This window comes from Sapajus apella, unplaced genomic scaffold, assembly GCF_009761245.1.
Source record: "Sapajus apella isolate SASKATOON/1434 unplaced genomic scaffold, GSC_monkey_1.0 scaffold8, whole genome shotgun sequence".
Taxonomy (NCBI): domain Eukaryota; kingdom Metazoa; phylum Chordata; class Mammalia; order Primates; family Cebidae; genus Sapajus; species Sapajus apella.
The window spans coordinates 6,415,951-6,440,526 of record NW_022436948.1 but is presented as its reverse complement, the minus strand read 5'-3'; the positions used below and the strand labels follow the sequence as shown (position 1 = coordinate 6,440,526).

Here is a 24,576-nt window from a genome sequence, read left to right as displayed (position 1 = left end):
TTTAGGTTGGTTCTATGTTGTTGCCATTGCAAGTGTGTTGCTATAAACATGCATGTGCAATGTCTTTTTCATATGATGACTTTTTTTTCCTTTGGGTAGATACCCAGTAATGGGATTGCTGGATTGAATGGTAGTTTTACTTTTAGTTCTTTAAGGAACCTCCTACTGTTTTCATAGTGGTTGTACTAATTTGCATTCCCAGCAGTGTAAAAGTATTCCCTTTCACCACATCCACACCGACATTTATGGTTTTTTCTTTTATGATCATTCTTAGGAGTAAGTCAGCATCTCATTATGGTTTTAACTTGCATTTCCCTGATGATTAGTGATGTTGAATATTTTTTCATATGTTTGTTGGCTGTTTGCATATTTTCTTTTGAGAAATGTCTATTAATGTTCTTTGCCCACTTTTTGATGGACTTAATAGTTTTTTCTTCTTGCTGATTTGTTGTAGTTCCCTGTAGATTCTGGATACTCGTCCTTTGTTGGAGGCATAGTTTGCAAATATTTTCTCCCACTCTGTGGGTTGTGTTTACTCTGCTGATTCTTTCTTTCTTTCTTTCTTTTTTTGAAAGAGAGAAAGAGAAAGAGAAAGGGAGAGAGAGAACAGGAGTCTTGCTCTATTGCCCAGGCTGGAATGCAATCTAAAAATAGGTATTAAAAACCTCTTTTATGCTGATAATTGTGCTTAACAGCAGAGACAGGAGGGAATAAGGGAAGAAAATAACAAACAAACAGCCAACCAATATTTCATTTAAGTCTGTGAAATGCTATGCAAATGCTGAAGAGTGATTTACTTCCAATTATGTGGTCACTTTTGAAATAGGTGTAATATGATACTGAGAAAAATGTATGTTCTGTGGACCTGGGGTGAGGAATTCTATAAATATTCACCGAGTTTACTTGTTCCAGGTCTGACTTCAAATCATAGATGTCCCTGTTAATTTTCTATCTCGATGATCCGTCGAATATTGACAATGTGGTGTCAAAGTCTCCTGCTATTATTGTACAGGAGTCCAAGTCTCTTTATAAGTCATTAAGAACTTGTCTTATGTATCTGAGTGCTCCTATATTAGGTGCATATATATTTATGATCATTGACTCCTGTTGTTGCATTGATCCTTTTACCATTATGTAATGTCCTTCTTTGTTTCTTTTAGTCTTTGTTACTATTAAAGTCTATTTTGTCAGAGACAAAAGTTACAACTCCTATTTTCTTTTCTTTTTTTTCTTTCTTTTTTTTTTTTTTGCTCTCCATTTGATTAGTAAGTCTTCCACCAACCCTTCGTTTTGAGTCTTAGTGTGTCCTTGCTTATGAGCTGGATCTGGATACACAGAACTGATGGGCTTTGACTTTTTATTCAATTTGCCTGTCTGTGTCTTTGATCGGGGCATTTAATCCATTTAAATTTAAGATTAATATTGATATTTGTGAGTTTAATATTGTCGTTTAATGCTAGCTGGCTATTTTGCCCATAAGTTGATATAGATTCTTCATTATGGAGATACTCTTTACCTTTTGGTAAATTTTTGGGATGACTGATATTGGTTGTTCCTTCATGTGTATGGTGCTTCCTTCAGAAGCTCTTGTAAAGCAGGCTTGGTGGCGATGAAATCTCTGAGTGCTTGCTTGTTCGTGAAAAATTTTATTTTTCCTTCATTTATGAAGCTTAATTTGGCTGGATATGCGATTCTGGGTTGAAAATTCTTTCCTTTGAGGGTATTGAATATTGACCCCCACTCTCTTCTAGTTTGTAGGGTTTCAGCTGAGAGATCTGCTGTGAGTCTGATAGGCTTCCCTTTGTGGGTAACCTGACCTTTCTTTCTAGCTGCCCTTAGAATTTTCTCCTTTATTTCAATCCTGGTGAATCTAAAGATTATGTGTCTTGGGGTTGCTCTACTTGAGGAATATCTTTGTGGTGTTCTCTCTATTACTTGGAGTTGAGTATTTTCCTGCTTTACTAGGTTAGGAAAGTTTTCCTGAATAATATCCTGAAGAATATTTTCCAGCTTGGATTCATTGTCTTCATGACATTCAGGTACACCTATCAAACGTAAATTAGGTCTTTTCACATAGTCCCATATTTCTTGGAGAATTTGCTCATTCCTTTTTGCTCTTTCTTCTCTAATCTTCTCGTTTCATTTCATTAAGCTGGTCTTCGACCTCTGATATCCTTTCTTCTGCTTGATCAATTCGACTGTTAAAACCTGTGCATATTTCGCGGAGTTCTCATATTGTATTCTTCAGTTCCATTAATTCACTTATATTCCTCTCTAGATTGTCTATTCTTGTTAGGATTTTGTCGAACCTTTTTTCAAGGTTCTCAGTTTCTTTACATTGGGCTAGAACATGTTCTTTTAACTCACAGAAGTTTCTTATTATCCACCTTCTGAAGCCTAACTCTGTTAATGGAACGCACTCGTTCTCCATCAGGCCTTGTTCCCTTGTTGATGAGGAACTGTGATCCCCGTAGAGGGAGAGGCATTCTGATTTTGGGTATTCTCAGCCCTTTTACGCTGGTTTCTTCCCATCATTGTAAATTTATCCACCTGTCGTCTTTGTAATTACCGACTTTCAAATTAGGTCTCTGAGTGGACCTCCAACTTGTTGATTCCCAGCGCCAGAATCTGAGCAACCCACTGCGCTGGCCAAAACAGCGGCGTTAAGATTCGTGGTGCTTTTCTGCCTGGGAATCTTGGGTCTGGCTTCCTTCTTGAGTCCCTTTTCCAATCAGCTGAATAGGCGACTGCCTTCCCGGAGCTCCAAACGTCGACCAAAAGGGGACCCAGTCCCATTTACTCTGCACCAAGAACCACTGCGCTGGGGTGCTGGCAAAAGCGCCACGCCAGCCACAAGAGTCGCGCTGGCGACCCGTGGGGCTCCTCCACTGGGAATCTCCTGGTCCGTGAGCAACAAAAATTCATCCGAAAGTGTGGCGCCCTCTCGTTCTCTGTGCTTTCACTGGGAGCAACAATCCTGAGCTGCTAGTAATCAGCCATCTTGGATCTCTCTCCTGCTGATGATTTCTTTTGTTGTGCAGAAACTTTTTAGCTTAATTAGATTCCATTTATTTTATTTTATTTTTTGCATTTGCTTTTGAGGTCTTAGTCATTAATTTTTTGCCTAAGCTAATGTCCAGGGCATTGTTCTGATGTCATGTTCTAGAATTCTTATGGTTTCAGGTCTTATATTTAAGTCTTTCATCTATCTTGAGTTAGTTTTTGTAGAAGGTGAGAGATGGGGAATCCAGTTTCATTCTTCTCTGTATAGCTTGCCAATTATCCCAGGACCATTTATTTGATAGGGTGTCCTTTCCCCAGTTTGTGTTTTTGTATGCTTGGTTGAAGATCAGTTGGCTGTAAGTATTTGGCTTTATTTCTGAATTCTCTATTTCTGTTCCATTAGTCGATGTGCCTATTTTTATGTGAGTACTATGCTGTTTTTGTAACTATAGCCTTGTAGTATAATTTGAAGTCGGGTAATGTGAAGCCTCTAGATTTGTTCTTTTGCTTAGTATTGCTTTGGTTATGTGGGCTCTTTTTTTGGTTCCATATAATTTTTAGGATTATTTTTTCTAGCTCTGTGAAGAATGATGATGATATTTTGATGGGAATTCCACTGAATTTGTAGATTGCTTTGGGCAGTATGGTCATTTTCACAACATTGATTCTTCCCATCCATGAGCGAGGCATGTGTTCCCTTTTGTTTGTGTTGTTTATGATTTCTTTCAACAGTGTTTTGTGGTTCTTGTAGAGAACTTTCACCTCCTTGGTTAAGTATATTGCTAAGTTTTTGTTTGTTTTTGCTGTTGTAAAAGATGTTGAGTTCTTGATTTGACTCTCAGCTTGGTCATTGTTAGTGTATAAGTGCCACTGATTTATATACATTGATTTTGTAACCTGAGACTTTACTGAATTTGTTTATGAGATCTAGGAGATTTTTGGACAAGTTTTAGGGTTTTCTAGGTATACAATCATATAATCAGCAAACGATAACAGTTTGTTTTTGTCTTTTCCAATTTGGATGCCTTTATTTCTTTCTCTTATCTGATTGCTCTGACTAGAACTTCCAGTACTGTGTTGAATAAAGTGGTGAAGTGGGGCATCCTTGTCTTGTTCCAGTTCTCGGGGGAATGTTTTCAACTTTTTCTCATATAGAATGATGTTGGCTGTGGGTTTGTCATATATGACATTTTTTTATTTTGAGGTAAGTCCCTTCTATGCCTATTTTGGATTTTTTTTGCATATATTGAGATGATCATATGGGTTTTTGTTTTTAATTCTGTTTATATGATGTATTACATTTTTTGACTTGCATATATTAAATCATCCCTGCATCCCTGGGGTGAAACTCACTTGATCATGATGTATTATATTCTTGATGTACTACTGGATTCTGTTGGGTGGTATTTTGTTGACCACTTTTGCAACTACATTCATTAGGGATATTGGTATATAGTTTTCTTTATTTGTTATATACTTTCCTGATTTTGGTATTAGGGTGATACTGGCTTCATGAAATGATTTAGGGATGATTCCCTCTTTCTCTTTCTTTTGGAGTAGTTTTAGTAGGATCGGTACCAATTCTCCTTTGAATGCCTGGTACAATTTAGCTGTGAATACATCTGGTCATGGACTTTGTTTTGCTGGCCTTTAAAAAAATTGCTTATTCAATTTCACTGCTTGTTATTTGTCCATTCAGAGTTTCTATTTCTTCCTGATTTAATTTAGAAGGATTGTATGTTTCAATGAATTTATCAATTTCTTCTAGATTTTCTAGTTTGTGCACATAAAGCTGCTCATAGAAGCCTTAAATGATCTTTTGTATTTATGTGGTATTGGCTGTAATAGTTCCAGTTTCATTTCTAATCAAGCTTATTTTTATATTCTCTCTTCTTGGATAATCTTACTAATAGTCTATCAATCTTGTTTGTCCGTTCAAAGGACCAGTTTTTTTGTTTCATTTATCTTTCGTATTTTTTTGTTTCAATTTCATTTAGTTCTGCTCTGATCTTTGTTATTTCTTTTATTCTGCTGGGTTTGGGTTTAATTTGTTCTTGTTTCTCTATTTCCTTGAGATGTGACATTAGATTGTGAATTTGTGCTCTTTCAGGCTTTTTGATGTAGGCCTTTAATGCTATGAACTTCTTTTTTTTAGCACTGCTTTTGCTATATCCCAGAGGTTTTGATATGTGTTTCACTATTATCATTCATTTCAAAGAAATTTTTAATTTGCATCTTGATTTCATTGTTAACCCAAAAATCATTCAGAAGCAGATTATTTAATTTCAATGTATTTGTATAGTTTTGAGTATTCCTTTTGGAGTTGATTTCCAGTTTTGTTCCATTGTGGTTGAGAAGATACTTGATATAATTTGGATTTTCTGAAATTTATTGAGATTGTTTTGTGGCCTATCATATGGTTTATCTTGGAGAATGTTCCATGTGCTGATAAGAAAAATGTATACTCTACAGTTGTTGAGAAGAATGTTGTGTAAATATTTGTTAGGTCCATTTGTTCTAGGGTATAGTTTATATCCATTGTTTCTTTGTTGGTTTTCTGTCTTGATGATCTGTCTACTGTTGTCTGTCGGGTATTGAAGACCCCCACTATTATTGTGTTGCTGTCTATCTAATATCCTAGGTCTAGTAGTACCTGTTTTTTAAATCTGGGTGCTCTAGTATTAGGTGCATATAAATTTAGGATTGTAATATCTTCTTGTTGGATTAATCTTTTTATCACTATACAATATCCTTCTTTGTCTTTTTTTTCAACTGTTGTTGCTTTAAAATCTGTTTCATCTAAAATAAAAGCTACTCCTGCTTGCTTTTGGTTTCCATTTGTGTGAAATATATTTTTCCAACTCTTTACCTTGAGTTTATGTGAATGCTTAGGTGTTAGCTGAATCTCTTGAAGACAGCAGTTATTTGGTTATTTTTCTTTGTTTTTGAATCCATTCTGCCATTTTGTATCTCCTAAGTGGAGCATTTAGGCCATTCACATTGGGTTAATATTGAGATGTGAGGTACTGTTGTATTCATCATGTAAGTTGTTACCTATATGCTTCTATTTTTAATTGTGTTACTGTTTTATAGACCCTGTGAGATTTATGCGTTAAGCAGGTTCTATTTTGGTGCAATATCAACCTTTTGTTTCAAGATTTAGAACTCCTTTTAGCATTTCTTGTAGTGCTGGTTTGGTAGTGGCAAATGCCCTCAGCATTTGTTTGTCTGCAAAAGACTTTATCTCTCATTTATGAAGCTTAGTTTTGCTGGTTACAAAATTCTTGGCTGACAATTATTTTGTTTAAAGAGGCTAAAGACAGGACTCCAATCCCTTCTGACTTGTAAGGTTTCCACTGAGGAATCTGTATGGCTATTTCCCACCAACCCTGAGCAGACACTTGTTCCCTATTATGTTTGTGTTTGAGCTTCTTGCTGTTGCCCCAAACAGAACATTTTCTGGCACTTTTAAAGATTCCATTATAAAGCTATTTATGAGAGTCCGAAAATAAGGGGCTAATTAAGTGAGATCTCAAATGCACCAATTTTCTTTCTGAGAGGACTAGCTTGTGAGTCCTGGCTGATCTTCTGAGTGTGTTTGCCTCTTGTCAGGACAGGGAGGAATTGGTGGGTGGCTAAATCTTGTCTATTTAATACAATTTAATAAAACTAAAGACTTTAAGAAAAAAAGATTTTTCAACTAAGTGTGGGTAATTCAAGTCTGCTTTAATGAAATGAATGAGAAGTTAAATCTCAAGTCCTATTCAACTACCCCATAGGGATATTAATGAACAATACCTGGCATACGTTTTTATTTAATGAAAGCAGCTCGTTTGATTTCAGTTAAACTTGAAATCAGCTTTATGACAGTGTTCCAACTGCATACACCCTTCAAATGCTATCCTTTCTCAAATCCTTATATGTAGTAACCTCACTGTTTGATTTCTGGAGCTCTAAGGGTGTTTTTGCACTGCCTGCCCTGTGATTCTGCTAGATTCTTCTTTCATACGGAGTTAAAATACAGATGACATGTGAGGATGTTGGCAGAATGGAGTGTGTTGAGTAAGTTAAGCAATCTGTTCTTAGTCTGTTGCCTGACTCTACCCATTTATCAGGGACTAGAAGTCTTTCCTAATGGACCTCAATCTATTACTGCAATATTTCCTATAACACTGGGTTCACACTTGGCAATGACTACTTTTGGTAAAATATGTAATTTTTTATAACTAGATGACTCAATTTCTCCTTCATCCTCTGCTAGAGGCTGGCATTCCAGGTAACTACTTGTGGAGTTGTGTTAATCAAACCTTGACAATTAGTAAATGATTTATTTGACACTTCATAATTCTAGATCTTGGATCAATCTGGGAAGGCTGTGATTTCATTTTGGTTTGTGTACAGCTGTCGTACAACTTGCTACTGAGGCATATTTGTAGGAATTTGCTGAGTCTATCATAGATTATTGTAACAGGCTGGGTCCCACAATGGAATGGTGCTGCAGGTATTTCAAACCTTAAGTTATGGACATGAGTAGTTATAGTTTAGTACACATGTTGAATTTTGCTTTTCAAAGACTTCAGAGAAACAAAGGATCGGAAACTCCACATTCCTTCTCAAGTCTGTGAATACCCAGTAATGCACTTAAATGTTAAACGTGGGTCATCAGCCTGAGCATCTCTGCTGTCCTTTACACTGACACTCTGGGTTTCATTCAGTAACTTAGATGAGATGCCCACAGGTCAAGGTGTGGCTGTTGTTTTCCCATCACAATTTCAGTTCTTGTATTTATGCTTCTATGTTGGCTGGGGGTCTGCCTTCTAGGGCCTGTCAGGAAAGAAAGGGGACTGGAGCCCTGGATGTGTGTGTCAACACATTATAAAGTCTCGCCTCAAACCTGGCACCTCATATTCTGGAGGGACGGGTGGACGAGCCTCGCAGGGCTGTGTAATGTGTATAGATACCAAAGCTGAAATGAGAACCATCCAGGTCACTGGACTCCACACATTGGTGCTATGGACGAATGTTTGAAATAAAGAGACCCTTTCCTGAGGCTAAGGAGTGTTGTTTTGCAGGTGGTTCATGACATGTCTAGCATATAGGTGATCTAACCCTGAATCTTCCAGGAGGACACATCAGTACTGGTGAGTGCCTTGGATAAGCCTCTTCTAGGGGAGAGAAAAAAGCAAAAAGAAAAAATGCAAGGGTGGAGGGTGACCAAGAAGGCATCAAAAAACAAGGGGGTGGGGGTTGGAAGGAAGGAACAAGAGGTGCACATGGCAGAATCCTCATGTGCTGTCAATGGGCTGGCCAGGCCTTACCTATCTATCCTGACTTCCCTGAACTCTGGCCTCACCCCTTCCACCCACCTCGCGCTCTGCCTCAGAGCCTTCTCTACAGTTCATCAAGCCCAGCAGGCACAGTCCCTACCAGGGCCTTAGCACCTGCTGTTTCCTCTGCTGGGAAAGTTCTTCCTGCAGGTGTCCAATGCAGTGGTATGGTCTCGCCTCATTCACTGTGCAGGGTGCACCTTCCCGGGGCCTTTCCCCGACGACCCTGTTTGAAATGGTAGCTGGTCCCCCTCCTTGCCCTATTTTTCCCCACACCTATTGCCACCTTCTAGTAGGCTATATCATCTATTTATTCATTTGGTTGCCTGTCTTCCCTTTTGAGAATGTGAGCTCATAAGGGCAGGATTTTTTTCTCAGTGATTGAAATGAATGTAATAAGCCCCTGCTCTGCATTTTGGTTAGTACTTCAGGGGTAAGTCTATACCATCTACATCTCTTCGTGATGCAGGTGGGCTTATGGGTGGGGTAAGATGATTTCATCTAGTGATTCTCAAATTTGACGAGGCACCAGAATCACCTGGGGGGCTTGTTGAAATCCAAATTTCTGGGCCCACCCCAGGGGTTTCTGATTTAGGAGGTCTGACATGGGCCCAAGAATGTGTGTGTGTGTGTGTGTGTGTGTGTGTGTGTGTATGTGTGTGTGTGTGTGTGTGTGTGTGTGTGTGTGGTGTGTTTTGAGATGGAGTCTCACTGTTGCTCATGTTGGAGTGCAATGGTGCTATCTCTGCTCACTGCAACCTTCACCTCCTGGGTTCAAGCAATTCTCCTGCTTCAGTCTCCCAAGTACCATGGATTACAGGTGCACACTGCCACACTGGGATAATTTTTCCATTTTTAGTAGAGACGGGGTTTCAATGTTGACCAGGCTGGTCTCGAACTCCTGACCTCAAATGATCCACCCACCTCGGCCTCCCAAAGTGCTGGGATTACAGGTACGAGTCACTGTACCCCAGGTGAGGCTGCCACTGTCCACACTGAAATGTGTGGATCTAATGTGTCCACAGGCACACACTAGCTGTGGGAGGTGGCACAGAAGACTTCTGAACAGTAGATGCTCATCAGTGATGGGCTATTATCTGCTTGCTTTATTTTCCCAGGGCCAGGAAGAACATATAGAGATGCAGGGCTGCAGGAATTCTGTGCTGACCATGCTGGTCATCCTGGCTGGGCTGGCAGGTAAGGATCGCCTGAGCTTGGTGGGCTGTTCACTGACGTCCACTTGGGGTGTTGGGGGAATTTGGTGTTTAGGGTTGGATGCCTCTTGTTTCATCTGAAGGTCAAATCAAAGTCAAGGAGGGGTGTAGCTCCCTCCTCCCTCCTTTTCACCTCCCATCTGCAGAAGAGGGTTATGTGGCCTGCACAGATTGTATGATTTCTGTAGTGACACGTGTGGCCTCTGGGGTACATAAAGAGTGGCTTTGGAGTGAACTAAGTTCAGCACTTCACACAAGGCACTGGAAGGAACTGTAGTTTCAGAGGGATACTTGTTCTGTTGGCGTTGTGTGGCCCAGGCTTCTCACAGGGCAAGGCTGGGGCTCACCCAGCCCATTGTCCCCACACTCACCCTGCTGGGCTCTGTCCACTAGACTGCCAGGGACCGAGGCAGGAGTGCAGGAAGAGTGTGGTTATTACAGCATGGACACTCGAGGCATAGACTGGGCTTTTTCTCTTCTTCTTAACATGCAATTCAGAGTCCATGGAAAAGGCCCTCTGGCTTCCCTGGGGGGAATTGTTTCTAACTTCCATTTCTCAGACTTAAAAATCAAAGACCAAAGAGATCTTGGCTCAGAAAGGCTTGCCTGAGGTCAGGGAGAGTACCTAATCTGAGTTGTGTTTTAGAGTCATGCTTTTTTTTTTTTTTTTTTAAATCACATCCAGGGACAAAACAAAGAGCAGTAATCATGTTTATCCAAACTCTGGCTTAGCCTTAGTGAACTCTCTCCTTCTTCATTTCTGCCTCTCCCAAGCCGGTGGGCCCCCTCTTCAACCCTGGCATCCTCGTTTCCTGGTCCTGCTTCTGCAGGGCCTGTTCCTGATGGTGACTTCCTCCTTCCCCTTCACCTGTTGTTCTAGCAGGGGCAGCTCTGCTCCCACAATGCACCTAGGTATGCAGGTGAAGTGCTAAAGTGCTACTGCGTGTCCAATGGTGTGATTCCCCCCCAGAAACCTTTAGGGCTGTAAGGATAGTTTTTCAGAACTTGCCTTGCCATTTTTCTTTTCTTTTTTTGAGACAGTCTTGCTCTGTTTCCCAGGCTGGAGTGCAGTGTCACAATCTCAGCTCACTGCAACCACTGCCTCCCGGGTTCAAGTGATTCTCTGCCTCAGTCCCCTGAGTACTGGGACTATAGGCATCCACCACCAAGCTTGGCTAATTTTTGTACTTTTAGTAGAAATGGGGTTTCACCATGTTGGCCAGGCTGGTCTCGAACTCCTGACCTCAGGTCATCTGCCCTCCTCAGCCTCCCAAAGTGCTGGGATTACAAGCGTGAGCCACCATGCCCTGCCTGCCTTGCCATTTGACTTTACAAGGCGGAAGGAAAGGGAGGCGCTGCAGTGTTTCGGGCTACCTAGTGTATGTGATGGCAGGCTGCTTGGTTCACCCACGGGGATCCCACAACGGCAGAAGGTAGTAGGACATGTTGCAGTCTCACTGATGTGGTAGGCAACAACAAGAAGAAGCCACAGTATGTGGTCTGCCAGGGCGTCTTCTTGCTATAAACTCTGAATGACATCAGAAGGAAAAGAGTATGAAATTCAGAGTGGGGAAGTCTGAGTTTCGTCCCAGTTTCACTACTGTGAATGCAAATCCTGGGATGTTGCCAGTTGGCAGAGGCTTTTTTTTTTGTTTGTTTGTTTGTTTGAGACAGAGTCTCACACTGCCACCCAGGCTAGAGTGTAGTGGCACAATCTTGAATCACTGCAACCTCTGCCTCCTGGGTTCAAGTGATTTTCCTGACTCAGCCTCCTCAGTAGCTGAGATTACAGGGGCCCACTGCCATGCCCAGCTAATTTTTTGTATTTTTAGTAGAGACGGGGTTTCACCATGTTGGTCAGGTTGGTCTTGAACTCCCAATCTTGTGATATGCTCACCTCAGCCTCCCGAAGTGCTAGGATTACAGGCATAAGCCACCGTGCCTGGCCGGGCAGAATTGTTTTTCCATGGAGGCTGAGGAAAGATATTCCATGCCCGTTCCTGAACTCCTGATGTTGCTGCAGTCCTTGTCATCCCTTGGCCTGTAGCAGCATCACTCCAGTCTGCGTCCGTCCTCACACGGTGTTCTTCTCTGCAGGCCTCTGTGCCTCAAATCTCACTCTGCCTTCCTCTGATAGGAACACCTGTGATTGGACTTAGGGCCCATTCCAAACCCAGGTTGATTTCATCTTGAGATCCTTACCTAATTACATCTGCCAAGACCCTATTTTCAAAGGTTTCATTCTGAGGATCCAGTAGACATGAGTTTTTGAGGAATTCTGTTTAACCCAATACAGCTGTAGAGCTAGGGGAAAGGAGAACATAGCAGTGGCTTCCACTAGAAGCTCCTGGTCTGCCCAGGAGAGCTGGTGTTAGGATCTAAAAGACACACAGTCTGAGCCACTGGATGGATACTGCAGGGGTTACCACCAGTAAATACAGAAAGGCTACAGCACACAGTTGATTTATGGAGATCCACTCACTTGCCAACTTGAAAAACTGGCTGCTTTCCAGGTTCTGGATCTGGTTATGGAGTCATAGAAGGCCCCCAAAACGTAACAGTCCTGAAGGGCTCCCAGGCTCGCTTCAACTGCACTGTCTCCCAGGGCTGGCAGCTCATCATGTGGGCGCTCAACGGTATGGTGGTGCTGAGCATCCGGCCCACGGAGCCCATCATCACCAATGACCGCTTCACCTCCAAGAGGTATGATCAGGGTGGGAACTTCACCTCGGAGATGATCATCCACAACGTGCAGCCCAGTGATTCAGGGCACATCACATGCAGCCTCCAGAACAGTCTCCTGCATGGGTCTGCTTTCCTTATGGTCCAAGGTGTGTATGCAGGTGGCTTCCGAATGCGGCGTCTGACGTCCATTGGGTTAAATGTCATAGGGCAGGAAGGACCTTCTAAAATTCATGCCATGTATGATGGCAGATATGGTCTACCTTCAGTTGGTGTTGACCTACGACTATTCTGAACGGATGAATGTGAGGTTCTTTCTTTTAGACCTCACAATGTTTTGTGGATCCCAGCTGACTCTCCCCCACATATTTCTGTACCGTGCTCCCAACTACAGTGGGATAGTCATTATAGTCAAAGTTTTGTGTTCTCCAAGTATATCAAGCCACTGAGAGAAAAGAAAAGGGCAAACAAAATTGATAATAATAGCTTATTTTTCATTTTTAGAGTTAATTTTGGGGTGCTGAAGATGATGTTACAAAGTGAAAAAATGTAAAAGATACTTTACAAAGATTTGGAATAGTCGTACCAAAATTTAATCACTTTGCATTCTTTAAAAGTGTGTTTATATTCCATTTAAAGATATAGAGTTCCTGATTTCTATGGCAGCATTTCTTATAAGAGAAGATATTATATCTTAGAAATTACTTCTTATATCTATGTATTTGCTTGTCAGGAAGAAATTTCCAAAGATTCTGTCCATATTCATGTTTCTATCAAATCAGATTTGATAACATTTGGTGGAGACATGTCTACCTATTTCTATTTGTGTTTTAAAAAATGATTTTTTACTTTAGAAATTTAGCTAAATGGGTGTGTCTCTAATTTTGTTTTTAATTTTGTGTAGTTTAATTAGGGACACAATGATGTTTTCTAAATAAGTGATTTTATAAGGCTATTTAGGACTGTTGGCCTATTTTGCATGACCAGATTCTTATTGGGATGATTTGTGATATAAGGGAAAGAATACAGGAAAAGAGAATCAAAAATATAAATTCTGGTTTTGGCTGCATCAGTTATCTGTCAGAGAGACCACTGAGATGGCTCAATTTCTTCATCTTTAACCTGGAGATGAACCTTCCCAGCCCACCTCGTGGGCTTGCTGTGTGGATCAGGTGAAAAAATGACTAAGGATGATTTGATGACTCCAAAGTCCTGTCTGATTCAACTCCCTGCACATTAAGTTGGGAGCCAGAGTAATGTAGTGGTCAGGAGTGCAGACTTGGGGCTTGGCTGCCTGGGTCCATGTTACTGCTTTATGACAAAGCATGACCCTGGACACAATTACTTAATGACTTTGAGTCCTAGTGTCCTCATCATGGGCTGCCGTGGTGTCAAATGAGTAGGTCTATGTAAAGCCTTTACTGCCCCTGGCTCGTAGCAATCATTGTACAGCTGTTTGCTATTATTTATTGTGTTCCCAATAAAAGCATGCCATTGTGTTGGGTATTTAAGAGTGACTCAAAGAGGAATAGAATAAGACACAGTTCCTTTCTTTTAGAACCTCACAAGAAGAGTGCAGAATGCAAGCTGCACAAATAATAGGATGCCAGCCACCCAGATGCTGGCAAGTCAGATGGAAAGACAAGGTCGGGTTCCCATTGGGAGGGCAGCTGACAGAGTCGGCAAAGCCTTCGTGGATGAGTTCATGGAGAAGGTGCCATTGGAGATGTGCCTTCCGGGTCTGTAGGTGGTAGACAAAATGGGAAAGCAAGAGAGGAGGGGGGCCTGGGTCAGGGAAACACAGCATCACAGGTGTGGCTTCTTATTCCTATACTTACGACACATCACATTCAGAAACCATGTGATTTTTGTAGCATCTTTTCCCAAAGTTACAAGTCTACAAATTTGTCTGAATACCCATAACATGCCTTTTTATGTGTTGGTAATTATGGTAGTTTTTGGTTTTAATATAGATGGAAAAGCAAGCGTCTAGAGAAGGCAAAGACTTCTCCAAGACATTGCGAGAGGAACCCATAGAGCTGGGACAGAACTCCATCCTGGTATCCTCATCTCATTGCTCTGAATGGCACTTAGTTCCTAGCAGAGCAAATGTTCTCCTAGCAACAGGGTCTCCCTCAAGGGAGAAAAAAAAGAGAGGAAACAATCATGAATTATTCTATGATTTTTTCCCCCTCATTATATGTCAACAAAATAGAAATAACATAACTCCAAATTGAGTCATCTGAAATCCATGTGAATATTCTAGTATCACTTTTGTATAAAGTGTTTGTCATGCTACTGCAAAACCTTTATGAAAGCCAGTGGGGAAAAGTGGAATCCCAACTGTGTATAGAAAAAGGAAAACCTGTAGGTTGTTGAGCTGGTCCACTTACTGCCTTATGCACCAACTAGTAATCACACACCAAACTCTAGACCTCTTATGTTTTGAGGGCCTCAAGGACTTGAGTTCAAGAGCTTCTGTTATTAACTGAGGCAATGTCGTTCTTCCCAGCTCTGACATCTTAAACCACCCCTCTGTCAAACAAAACAACAAACACAAAATGCTTTAGACTTTAGGGACAAACCCTTTCTCCACTCCTTGTTGCATTTACAGTAGCTCTTTCTTTTTTTTTTTTTTTGGGACGGAGTTTCGCTTTTGTTACCCAGGCTGGAGTGCAATGGTGCGATCTCGGCTCACCGCAACCTCCGCCTCCTGGGTTCAGGCAATTCTCCTGCCTCAGCTTCCTGAGTAGCTGGGATTACAGGCACGCACCACCATGCCCAGCTAATTTTTTGTATTTTTAGTAGAGACGGGGTTTCACCGTGTTGACCAGGATGGTCTCAATCTCTTGACCTCGTGATCCACCCACCTCGGCCTCCCAAAGTGCTGGGATTACAGGCTTGAGCCACCGCGCCCGGCCTTACAGTAGCTCTTGAATTAGCAAAGTGCCTCTCTTATTCCAAGGGAATATTCAGGAAGGAATAATTCAGAGCTGACCCAGTTCACAGTAGTCTGGGGACTCCTTGGTGTACCCTTAGATCCTTTCAGGGTGGTCTGTGAATTCATGATTGATTTTATAATAATATGAAGATTTGTATTATTGTTGCCTTTTTCACAAGTGCACAGGAGAGCTTTCCACTGTACATTGGGAAGGTCTTCATGACTCAGCAGACCAGCGTTTTCCAAATGACTGAAGTGTAACAAAATCATGCAGGGGTAAAAGGTCCATTCAAAGTACCAGATAATGCAATGGATTTTAATGTAACGGAGAATGAAAGTTCCTTGATAGAGTTTCAGATTCCACTGTGTAACAAACACTTAAGAAACCTCAGCTGGGAATGGTGAATCACGCCTGTAATCCCAGCATTTTGGGAGGCCCAGGCGGGCAGATCACTTGCGCCCAGGAGTTTGAGACCGGCCTCGGCAACGTGGTGAAATTCCATCTCTTAAAGTAAAAAGCACTGGGCGCAGTGGCTCATGCCTGTAATCCCAGCACTTTGGGAGGCTGAGGCACATGGATCACCTGAGGTCAAGAGTTTGAGACCAGCCTGACCAACCTGGAGAAAGCACATCTCTACTAAAAATACAAAATTAGTCAGGCGTGGTGGTGCATGCCTGTAATCCCAGCTACTCGGGAGGCTGAGGCAGGAGAATTGCTTGAACCCAAGAGGCAGAGGTTGCCATGAGCCAAGATTATGCCATTGCATTCCAACCTGGGCAACAAGAGAGAAACTCCATCTCAAAAACAAACAAACAAAACAAAACAAAGAAAAAGAAAAAAAGTAAGCTTTGGTAACAGTATTCAAGAATATCCACAATTATCTGAAAAAGCTATTAAATACTCCTCACTGTTCCAACTACATATCTGTGTGAAGTCAGGTTTTCTTTACATTCTTCAAACAAAGCAGTATATTGCAACAGACTGACGAAAAAACTATGAGAATCCAGCCAGACATTACAGAGATTTGCATAAGTATAAAACAATGTCACTCCTCTTATTTTTTTTTTGTTTAAAAGTGTAATTTATTTCCATGAAAATATGCTAATCAAAATTTACACATAATAAATTATTTTAAAATACATATTTAAAATAATTGTTTAATTTTAATTTCAAATACGATAATTGTTACTAGCTAAAACCCACATAAGTGAAAGGTCTTTGGAGTCCTCAATGATTTTGAAGAGTATAAAAGGTACTGAAACCAAAGTGTTTGAGAACTGCTGATCTGGTCAAACTATCTCATTCAGTAAGTACAAAAAAGAGAGCCAGGAAAAATTCAGTGACTTGCCCAAAGGGATGACAATTTTCTGGTAGAGCCAGTATTGAAAACAGATTTTTTGATTCTTAGTCCAGTATTCTTTCCATTATGTTGTGTGGCCCAGAGTTTCAGCATGTTTTAGCTTGGACATTTCTCTCTCTCTCTCTCTCTCTCTCTCTCTCTCTCTCTATCTATCTCATATATATATATATATATATATATAATGTACATTTCACTAAGGCTGTGTCTTTACTGGGGCCAATTCTCAGGTTGTTTAGTAATACCTGTGAAAACAAGTGTTATTTTCATATGTGTTATTTGCAGTGTGAACACTGACCTATGCAAGGGTGTTCTAAAAAATAAAAAATAGCTTATCTAAGCTATTCTGATACATGATTTGGTTTAGTTATTTCTGTAAAGATTAGATTGGATTTTGATTTAATTTGTAATGAGAAACCTATGTTAAGTCAATATCATAGGAAGTTATGTTTAAGACTATATGACCCAGAAATAAATAAAATGTATCTAATTGACCAAAACTCCTGGGGAGACTTGTGTCCCACCCTGGGCTGTATCCTCCTCACAGTGAGAAGGTGAAGCTCGTTTCTCTTTTTCCCTTTGCTCCCTGGGCAGCCCAAGATAACTTTGTGGCTCCTTCAGAGATTGCATAGCCTCTCATGGCATGCACTCCCTTTTTTGTTTCCCGTATCATTATTTCCCCCTGGTTTCTGATTTTTATGAAGCATTTTCTATGTAACTTTGTGTTTTCTTGTGAGCAACCTCACCTTCTTCAGAGACCATAGCAGGTGTACAAAAAAGACTCAGATAAAATCTGAGTTAAGATCTCCTAGCAGAGATGCAGCCTCTTTGAGCTTGGGAAAATAGGTCTCACAAAATGTGATTTGAAGCAAAAAAGAAAAGAAAGAAAAATCTTTAAAAAAGAAAAGAAAGAAAAATAAAACCTTAGAAGTGAGAGGCACAGTCATGTGTTCAGTGTGTTTCTCTCTTTTCTTCTTTAGTTATGGGAGAGTTGTTCATTCCCAATGATAATCTTGTAGTCGTTGAGAATGAACCTTGTAGAGTTACTTGTCGAGCCTTGAACTGGCCCGTGCTCCCGGATATTTTCTGGGAGCTCGGTGCCCTGGTCAGCCATTCAAGCTATTATTTTGCTCCGGAGCCCAGCGACCTTCAGAGTGCAGTGAGCATCCTGGATCTGATCCCACAGGGCAATGGGACTTTGACTTGCGTGGCTACCTTGAAGAGCCTGCAGGCCTCCAAGTCTGCAACTGTAAATCTCACTGTGATGCGGCCTCACCGAGGTAAGTGAAGACTTTCTGCTTTATATGAAACGAATGATTGTTTCATGCTTAAATCTTATGTAGAATGCTGCTTCATCCACAGTGCCTGGAGCAATCATACGGCGACTTTGATTTCGGGTAGGGGTGATCAGGCTGATCACATCTGCTGTCAGCTTCCTAATCCTGGACCCTCATTGGCTTTTTAAATTCCATCTCTAAGTTTTTTTCTTCTCTCTCTCCCTTTTTTTTTTTAAATAACATTTGAAAACCATTTAGAATCTTGGCAATTATTTATCATCAAAGAACATCAAGTTTGGAGACAAATACTGGAATTAAACACTTTTTCTCTAGCTTTTACCCACCACTGTTTCAGTTCGATCCCACCCCCTGAGACAGCAGCTCCTCGTATTGCAGGAGGGTGTTCAGGTCTCCCTGGATTTTTTCCAATCTAAGTGGAACTCTAATGCTTCATTTTTTTTTTAACCCAGCAAATCCACAGTGTATTTGAAAGTGTCGAGCCTGTATGTATAGTTCAACTTGACTAAGCGACATAACTTTAAAGCTCAGGTCCGCCTAAAGAATCTGCTGTGGGATGTTTGGCATAACGGAAACTCTAACCACATTCCTTGAAAGGGCCCATACAGCCTGTGAGCTTTGAATCAGCCTGGACAGGGTGGACCAGGGGTGCTGGAGATTGACTTTAACTTAACATTTTACAAAAGAGGAAGCAAGGCCTGGAGAAATTCTGTGCTTCCCTCTGGGTCACATGCCACAATGGTAGAGCTGGGCCTAGAAGCTAAGAAGAAAAAAAAGCTTCTCATCTGAAGCTTTTCCCACCATGACAACATCTTTACCTGAGATCTTCCAAAGTTCAGAACAAAGCCACAGCCAAAGCCAAGTAATAATAATAACAACAATAAGAAACAGCATTCCCAGCACTTACCAAGTTGTCAGGCACCGTTCTGAGCACTTCTCAAATAGTCACAGAATTAACCTGCTTGACAGCTGTATGAGTGAGTGTTGCTGTTATTCCTATTGTAAAGGCAAGATGACAGGGACAGTGCTGTTGGGATTTTGCCCAGGTCTGTAGAGGGAGTAAATGACAGGGCAACCCCAGGCAGTCTGTCTCCAGAAACTGCTCACCTGGAAACACTGCTTGCTGTGTGAGCAGCCACGTGGAGGGTATATGAGGTCCTGTGGCTGTCGTAACAGGAGACCACAGGCTTGGTGGCTTAAACAAGAGAAAGGGATTTTCTCCCTGTCCTGAAGGTTGGAAGTCTGAGATCACGGTGTCAGCTGGGCTGGTTCCCCGTGAGGGCTGCGAGGGAGCCTCTGTTTCTTGCCTCTCCCCTTGTTTCCTTGTGGTTGCTGGCCATCTTCCACTTCCTTGGCTGGTGGAAACATCACCCTCATCTCTGCCTTCAACTTCACTTGGTGTTCTCCCATTTTTTGGGGTCTTTTCTGAGACAAACATTTTTGAACATTTTGTACAGATTGTTTTTGCAAGGTGCCTCTCAATTTGGATTTGTCTAAAATTTTCAACATACTTTGATTTAGGCTACATATTTTTGGCAAGATATAGGTAATGTCATGTGGTTACAGGATGACAATTTTCACTCACATGGGTCTAAGTTTGACCCTTTGGTGAAGGTGGCATACCCTGAATTTATCCATCATAAAAGTACCTTTTTTGCCTTTATAATTAATGTGTAATCAGTAGATATTGTGGGAATACCCTGTTTACCCACAGTCTTTCACCTAACAAAATTGTTTTTTGAAACTTTTAAGTTTAGGGTTATACACGCTGGTTTGTTATATAGGTAAACTCGCGTCACAGGGGATTGTTGTAGAAATTATTTTATGACCTAGGTACTAAGCCTAGTACCCATTAGTTATTTTTCCTGCTCCTCTCCTTCCTCCCACCCTCCACCCTCAGATAGACCCAAGTGTGTGTTGTTACCCTCTATATGTCCATGTGTTCTCATCATTTAGCTCCTACTTATAAGTAAGAACGCGCAGTATTTAGTTTTCTGTTCCTGCGTTAGTTTGCCAAGGATAGCGACCTCCAGCTCCGTCCATGTCCTTGCGAAGGAGATGATTTTGTTCTTTTTTCACCTACTAACTTTTACATTCATTGATAAATCATTGCCTGAATCGATGACTTCTACGGTGGTTGTAAAGAGTGATTTTCTGCCTCTATTGTTCTTTCTGTATCTAGTAATTGGCTTTCTTTTGTTAAACAAGAGACTTCTCTCCCCTTTCTTCCGTTTTCTTTTTTGCATTTTAGTAGGGACTCAGTTTTGTTCAACACACTGTAATCTGTTCCTGTCATTTTTCATTTTGACACTCAGATTGCTCCAGACTTGGCCATCAGTGTCCCTTCAAGCTGTGCTGGCATCCTTCCAACAGCCTCCTGTTAGTTTTCCAGCACCTGGACCTGTAAGGTCTTCCAGACTCACTTTGCATTCCCAAGTCCCCGCCTGGAATCAGTCATTTCTCCAGGGAGCTAACCTTAAATATCATAAGTTAGTCTACTTAAATATAATAACGTACGGTCCAGGCTTTGAAAGGGAAGATTCTTAAAAATTCCATTAGCACCAAATGGAATAAAATGGACTGTTTAAAGCATATATTTTAACAAGGTAATGATACAGCAGGAGTTCTGGCCTGATTGATGGTACCTTAGAGAGATGGATTTTAGCGACTGGCTTGCCAGCAAATGTTTTCTTTTTATGGTGGAAGGGAAAGGGAGCAATTTCTTAATTTCCCTTGATCAGGTTTAACTCACCTGAATTCTTCTTAGACCAAGACTGGCGACTTAATGACAGCAGCCAGAGGCATGACGGCTGGGAGAGGGAGGCCCGGTGGAGGCTTGCAATGAGTCTAACTTTATTGGACTCATTTGGAAAAGGGTAATTTGTTTCTAAATTATTCATCAAGAGCCAGTGCAGCTGGTGGTTGGCTGCATGTTGCGTGTTTTATGTAAGTTTTATTAGCTGAAGACCTCATTGCAGCCTTGGCTGGCAGAGCTGGTGACCAGACAAGGCTGTGAGGAGCACACCCAGGTTTCCAGAGAGCCAAGAATTAAAGGGGCTGTGCCCATTCAGGCTTCTTCAGGAATCAGATAAACATCAATTTTTCCACCCATTTCCTAAAAGTGCAAAGCATTTGTTTTAATTTCTGAAATGGTCTCTCCAAGTCATTGAAAGAAGAATGACGTCAGCTTTGGAGGCCTATCCAATCAGGGCAAGCCACAGGGTTGTATGAAATACTTTCTGGTTTATAGTTCAAAAGGTTTCTTTAGAGAGAAGCATACTGGGAGGGCTGATGCTCGCTTCAGACCTGTTTTTTAGAAATTGATTTTCTTAACTACAGAAGTGACACAAACCTCGAGCACTGCTGATGTATCCAGAACTAGAGAGTGAGGCCCTCTCACCCCATCTTGGGACATGCATTGTTAGAGCCACCTGCCCCTCGGGGTGGTTTTCTTTGTGCACTTACTTGTGGGTAGGTTGTGAAATGGTTAATGTGAAGCACTGTTTTTCGGACACATGAGCACCTTGTAGAATGTAGTGATTCCTGGTCATAACCTTACTATTTTGAGAAATGGCAATTTTGGGCGCAGAGGGGTGTAGTAGAAGTGGCAGTCCTAGGCTTTTCCTGTGGCACTGACGGTGCAACTTTGGGCAAGCCAGCAACCTTCCGGGCTCAGTTTTCTCACCTGTGACGTGGGTGGGAGAAGAATAGAGAAGTTCTCTCTCCCAGCTGTGGGTCAGAGCCAGCAGAGGAAGCTTCTTCATAAATATGTGGAGGCTCAGGTCCCTCTTGGGGGTTTAGTTTCATTGGTTTTTGTGGAGCCTGGGAATTGCAATTGTAAAAAAGTTCCCAAATTCCTCTAATGGGTGGCCAGGATTTGGGGGCTACTGAACTGAAAAAGTCTCTAAGGCTTGGGCTTCCATCCAGCCCGATCAAGTGTTATGTCTATACAGACTTGGACATTAGACAGCCTGGGTTCCAATCCCAGCTCACCCAATCACTACCTGTGTGTTCTGTGCAAGTTACTTACCCTCTCTGAGCCTGTATTTTAGAACAGTCCTTGCCCCAGAGCACACAGGACTGGAGAGGGAGTGGTTGTTCTCATTTACAGTGTTAATTCGGAGATCTCCTGTGTCACCTCTCATGGGCACAGGGGTGTGCTTTGCACACGATTGATGGTGATGACATTTGGTATTAATATGTACCTGGCACATGTTGGTGCTGACATTTTATATTAATACATTTGGTTTCAAGAAATTCTATACCTTTTTAAAACTCTATGCATTCCTTTGAGAGCATCTGGGAAATGCTATTTTCCTTTTCTTCACAGATGGGGAAAGGACAATCTCCAAGCGGAGACTAAAGCACATGGTAAAGTCAGTCATGGGGCCCTAACAAGCACACAGAGGTGTGATGGAGCATAGGGAGATAGGCAAGCAGCGTGGACCTTGGAGCTAATCTTCCTTAGTCACTGAGTGTGGGTAACTCAGGTATACTCATCTGCTCCAGCAAAGCCGCCATTCCCCTTGAGCCAGGCACACCCACACCCTCCATAGTGTACAAGACACAGACCAGCACCCCACTGTAGACTTTATGCAAATATATTTATGTTGTATCTGGGCCATATTTTCCTCAGAAGGATTATTCCACATTGGAGACAAAGCATGGCAGTATGGAAAGATATAAGTCAGGGGCCCTGTGGCTTCCCGTTCTGGGCTCCCTGTGCCGTTTAATTCGTCTCCCTGAGTGTCTTGTCTGCATGATGAAAAGATTGGATTGTAGATGAGATCATTCCAAGAGTCTGTGTTCTCTGTCCACTGTCAGATTTCTGATTTGTCCATAATATATGGCTATGATCTATTTTTCAATCTACAGTAAATGCACTCTTTTTTAAAAAAATTAGCCGCATACTAAACAAAAATATCCATGCATGTGTGTATACCTATGGAGATATATATATATATACACACACACACACACACACATATATATGTTATATATGATAAATTTGAAATGGTTATAAAAATAAGAAAGGTCTATCTGTGTATCTCCAGCACTAAATATGCCTCTTGCTGACTCGTACATTATTAAAGCACCATGTGCTTTAATCTCCACTTGGAGATTTGGGCTCCACTGGATTAAAGGGAGACCTCAGTCTCACCTAGGCATAAAACTCCTTGGAAAATTCGCCTTCCAATGGAGGGTGGTCACAACAAATAACAAGCGAAAGAGTAAGTGATGTGGTTCCTAACACCAGCTGTCATTTGGGTCAGAGTTTGGGGCTTTTGACTGAGCACAGGCATCACTTTCTGGACTTTGTGGTTAAATTAAGGGACAAAAGAGTGTTTAAAGTCCCTCTGGCCCTCAGTCTCTCCCTTGATTCAGTCACCATCCCCAGCAAAGTGTCCCTTCCCTTCTGTTAAGCATGCATTCCCTGAAAATAAGGCAGGCTCTGTCTGTGCTAGATTAGAGGAAATGTAATGTCCAGACTCAAGAAGGTTGGCACACTCGTATTCTCTGTGGTAGGAGAAGAAAAGTCTGCTGATAGGGAGTGTGTGAGTAAGTTAACAAGCATGCTGTCTTACGCCAGCGAGAATTTCAAGCCTATTTCTTAAATCTTGAGCCAGACCTTAATGGTTAACCCCAGTCAGCTCCCTTTTAAGAAAGCTTGCTACATTTGCAAACTTCAGTTAGTAAGAGTCCATTAGACTGGAAAGAGGATGACCACTGCCATCTTGAACCTGTGCATTGTAGCTTACAGCATTCTCAGAACTTTTACACACACCCCCGAACAGCCTGGTGGGACAGGAGTTGTTACTGGCAAGTGAGCCAGAGCCAAATGTAATGCAGCAAGAAATGCTGGTCATGAGATTTGACTGGCTCCATCCACAGGAAACCTAAAGCTCTTAACTGAGTCATAAAGCTCCCACACAGTGGTCCAACTTTCAACTCAGGACTGTGACGATCATCGAGGCAACTCTGGACTTCATCGTTTTGCTATCACACCTGTGAGGGGGACAGTGTGAGCGCATCCTGTCATGTTGTGGGTAGCATGGGCAGTGTTTACATCTTGGCTGCACACAAGGGATTCCCAAAATGTGGGTCACTAACTCTCTGCCTCAAAATCACTTGGGGTATCATTCCAGATATCCTGACTTTGTGTCCCTGGAGGCGGGCTTTGAATCTGCATGTGCAATGGTATTCCAGGTGATGCTTGGGATTCTGCTGTCTGTGGAGCAAGGGGATAAATGTGCTCGCTGCATGTGAAGGGTCTGGCTTGTGTTACTGCTTCAGCTCTGGGGGTGGGAAGGCTGTAATCTATTCCTTCCCTCTTCACCATTTTCGGGAGAACCCTTTACGAGTCTCTATCTGTTCCAGCTCATCTCAGATGGTGGGAGATGTGGAGATAGCATTAGGAAAGTAGTTTGATTTTCTTATAATCCTACAGTTCTGCTCTGGGCATCTTACTGTGGGGAGAAAGGTGAGCCCTAGATCTGGTTCAGCTGCAGCTGACTGCCTGGTGCATAGACTTCTCTTCTCCATGGAGAGTCAGAAGAGAACTTTCTCTTAATCTGTCCCTTCATCCATTCATCTATGCACCCATCCACCCACTCACTCACTCATTCATCTACCCATCCATCCATCCATCCATCCCTCAATCCATCCATCCTATATTAGTCTGGTTTCTCTAGAGGGACAGAACTAATAGGATATATATATATGTCTCCTGGCTGCACTGGCAGCTGATTAGATGGT

The 24,576-nt window shown here is 41.8% G+C and overlaps 1 protein-coding gene across 1 annotated transcript in view; it reads left to right on the top strand.

The window, feature by feature from the left end:
* Window positions 1-24,576, top strand: part of IGSF5 (immunoglobulin superfamily member 5) — a 50,011-nt gene that overhangs the window by 1,871 nt on the left and 23,564 nt on the right. The window contains exons 2-5 of the mRNA XM_032276839.1: window positions 8,076-8,144; window positions 9,449-9,527; window positions 12,058-12,375; window positions 17,506-17,805. Coding sequence (XP_032132730.1) covers window positions 9,470-9,527; window positions 12,058-12,375; window positions 17,506-17,805 — 676 coding nt within the window. The 5' untranslated portion in view covers window positions 8,076-8,144; window positions 9,449-9,469. The remainder of the gene's footprint in view (window positions 1-8,075; window positions 8,145-9,448; window positions 9,528-12,057; window positions 12,376-17,505; window positions 17,806-24,576) is intronic.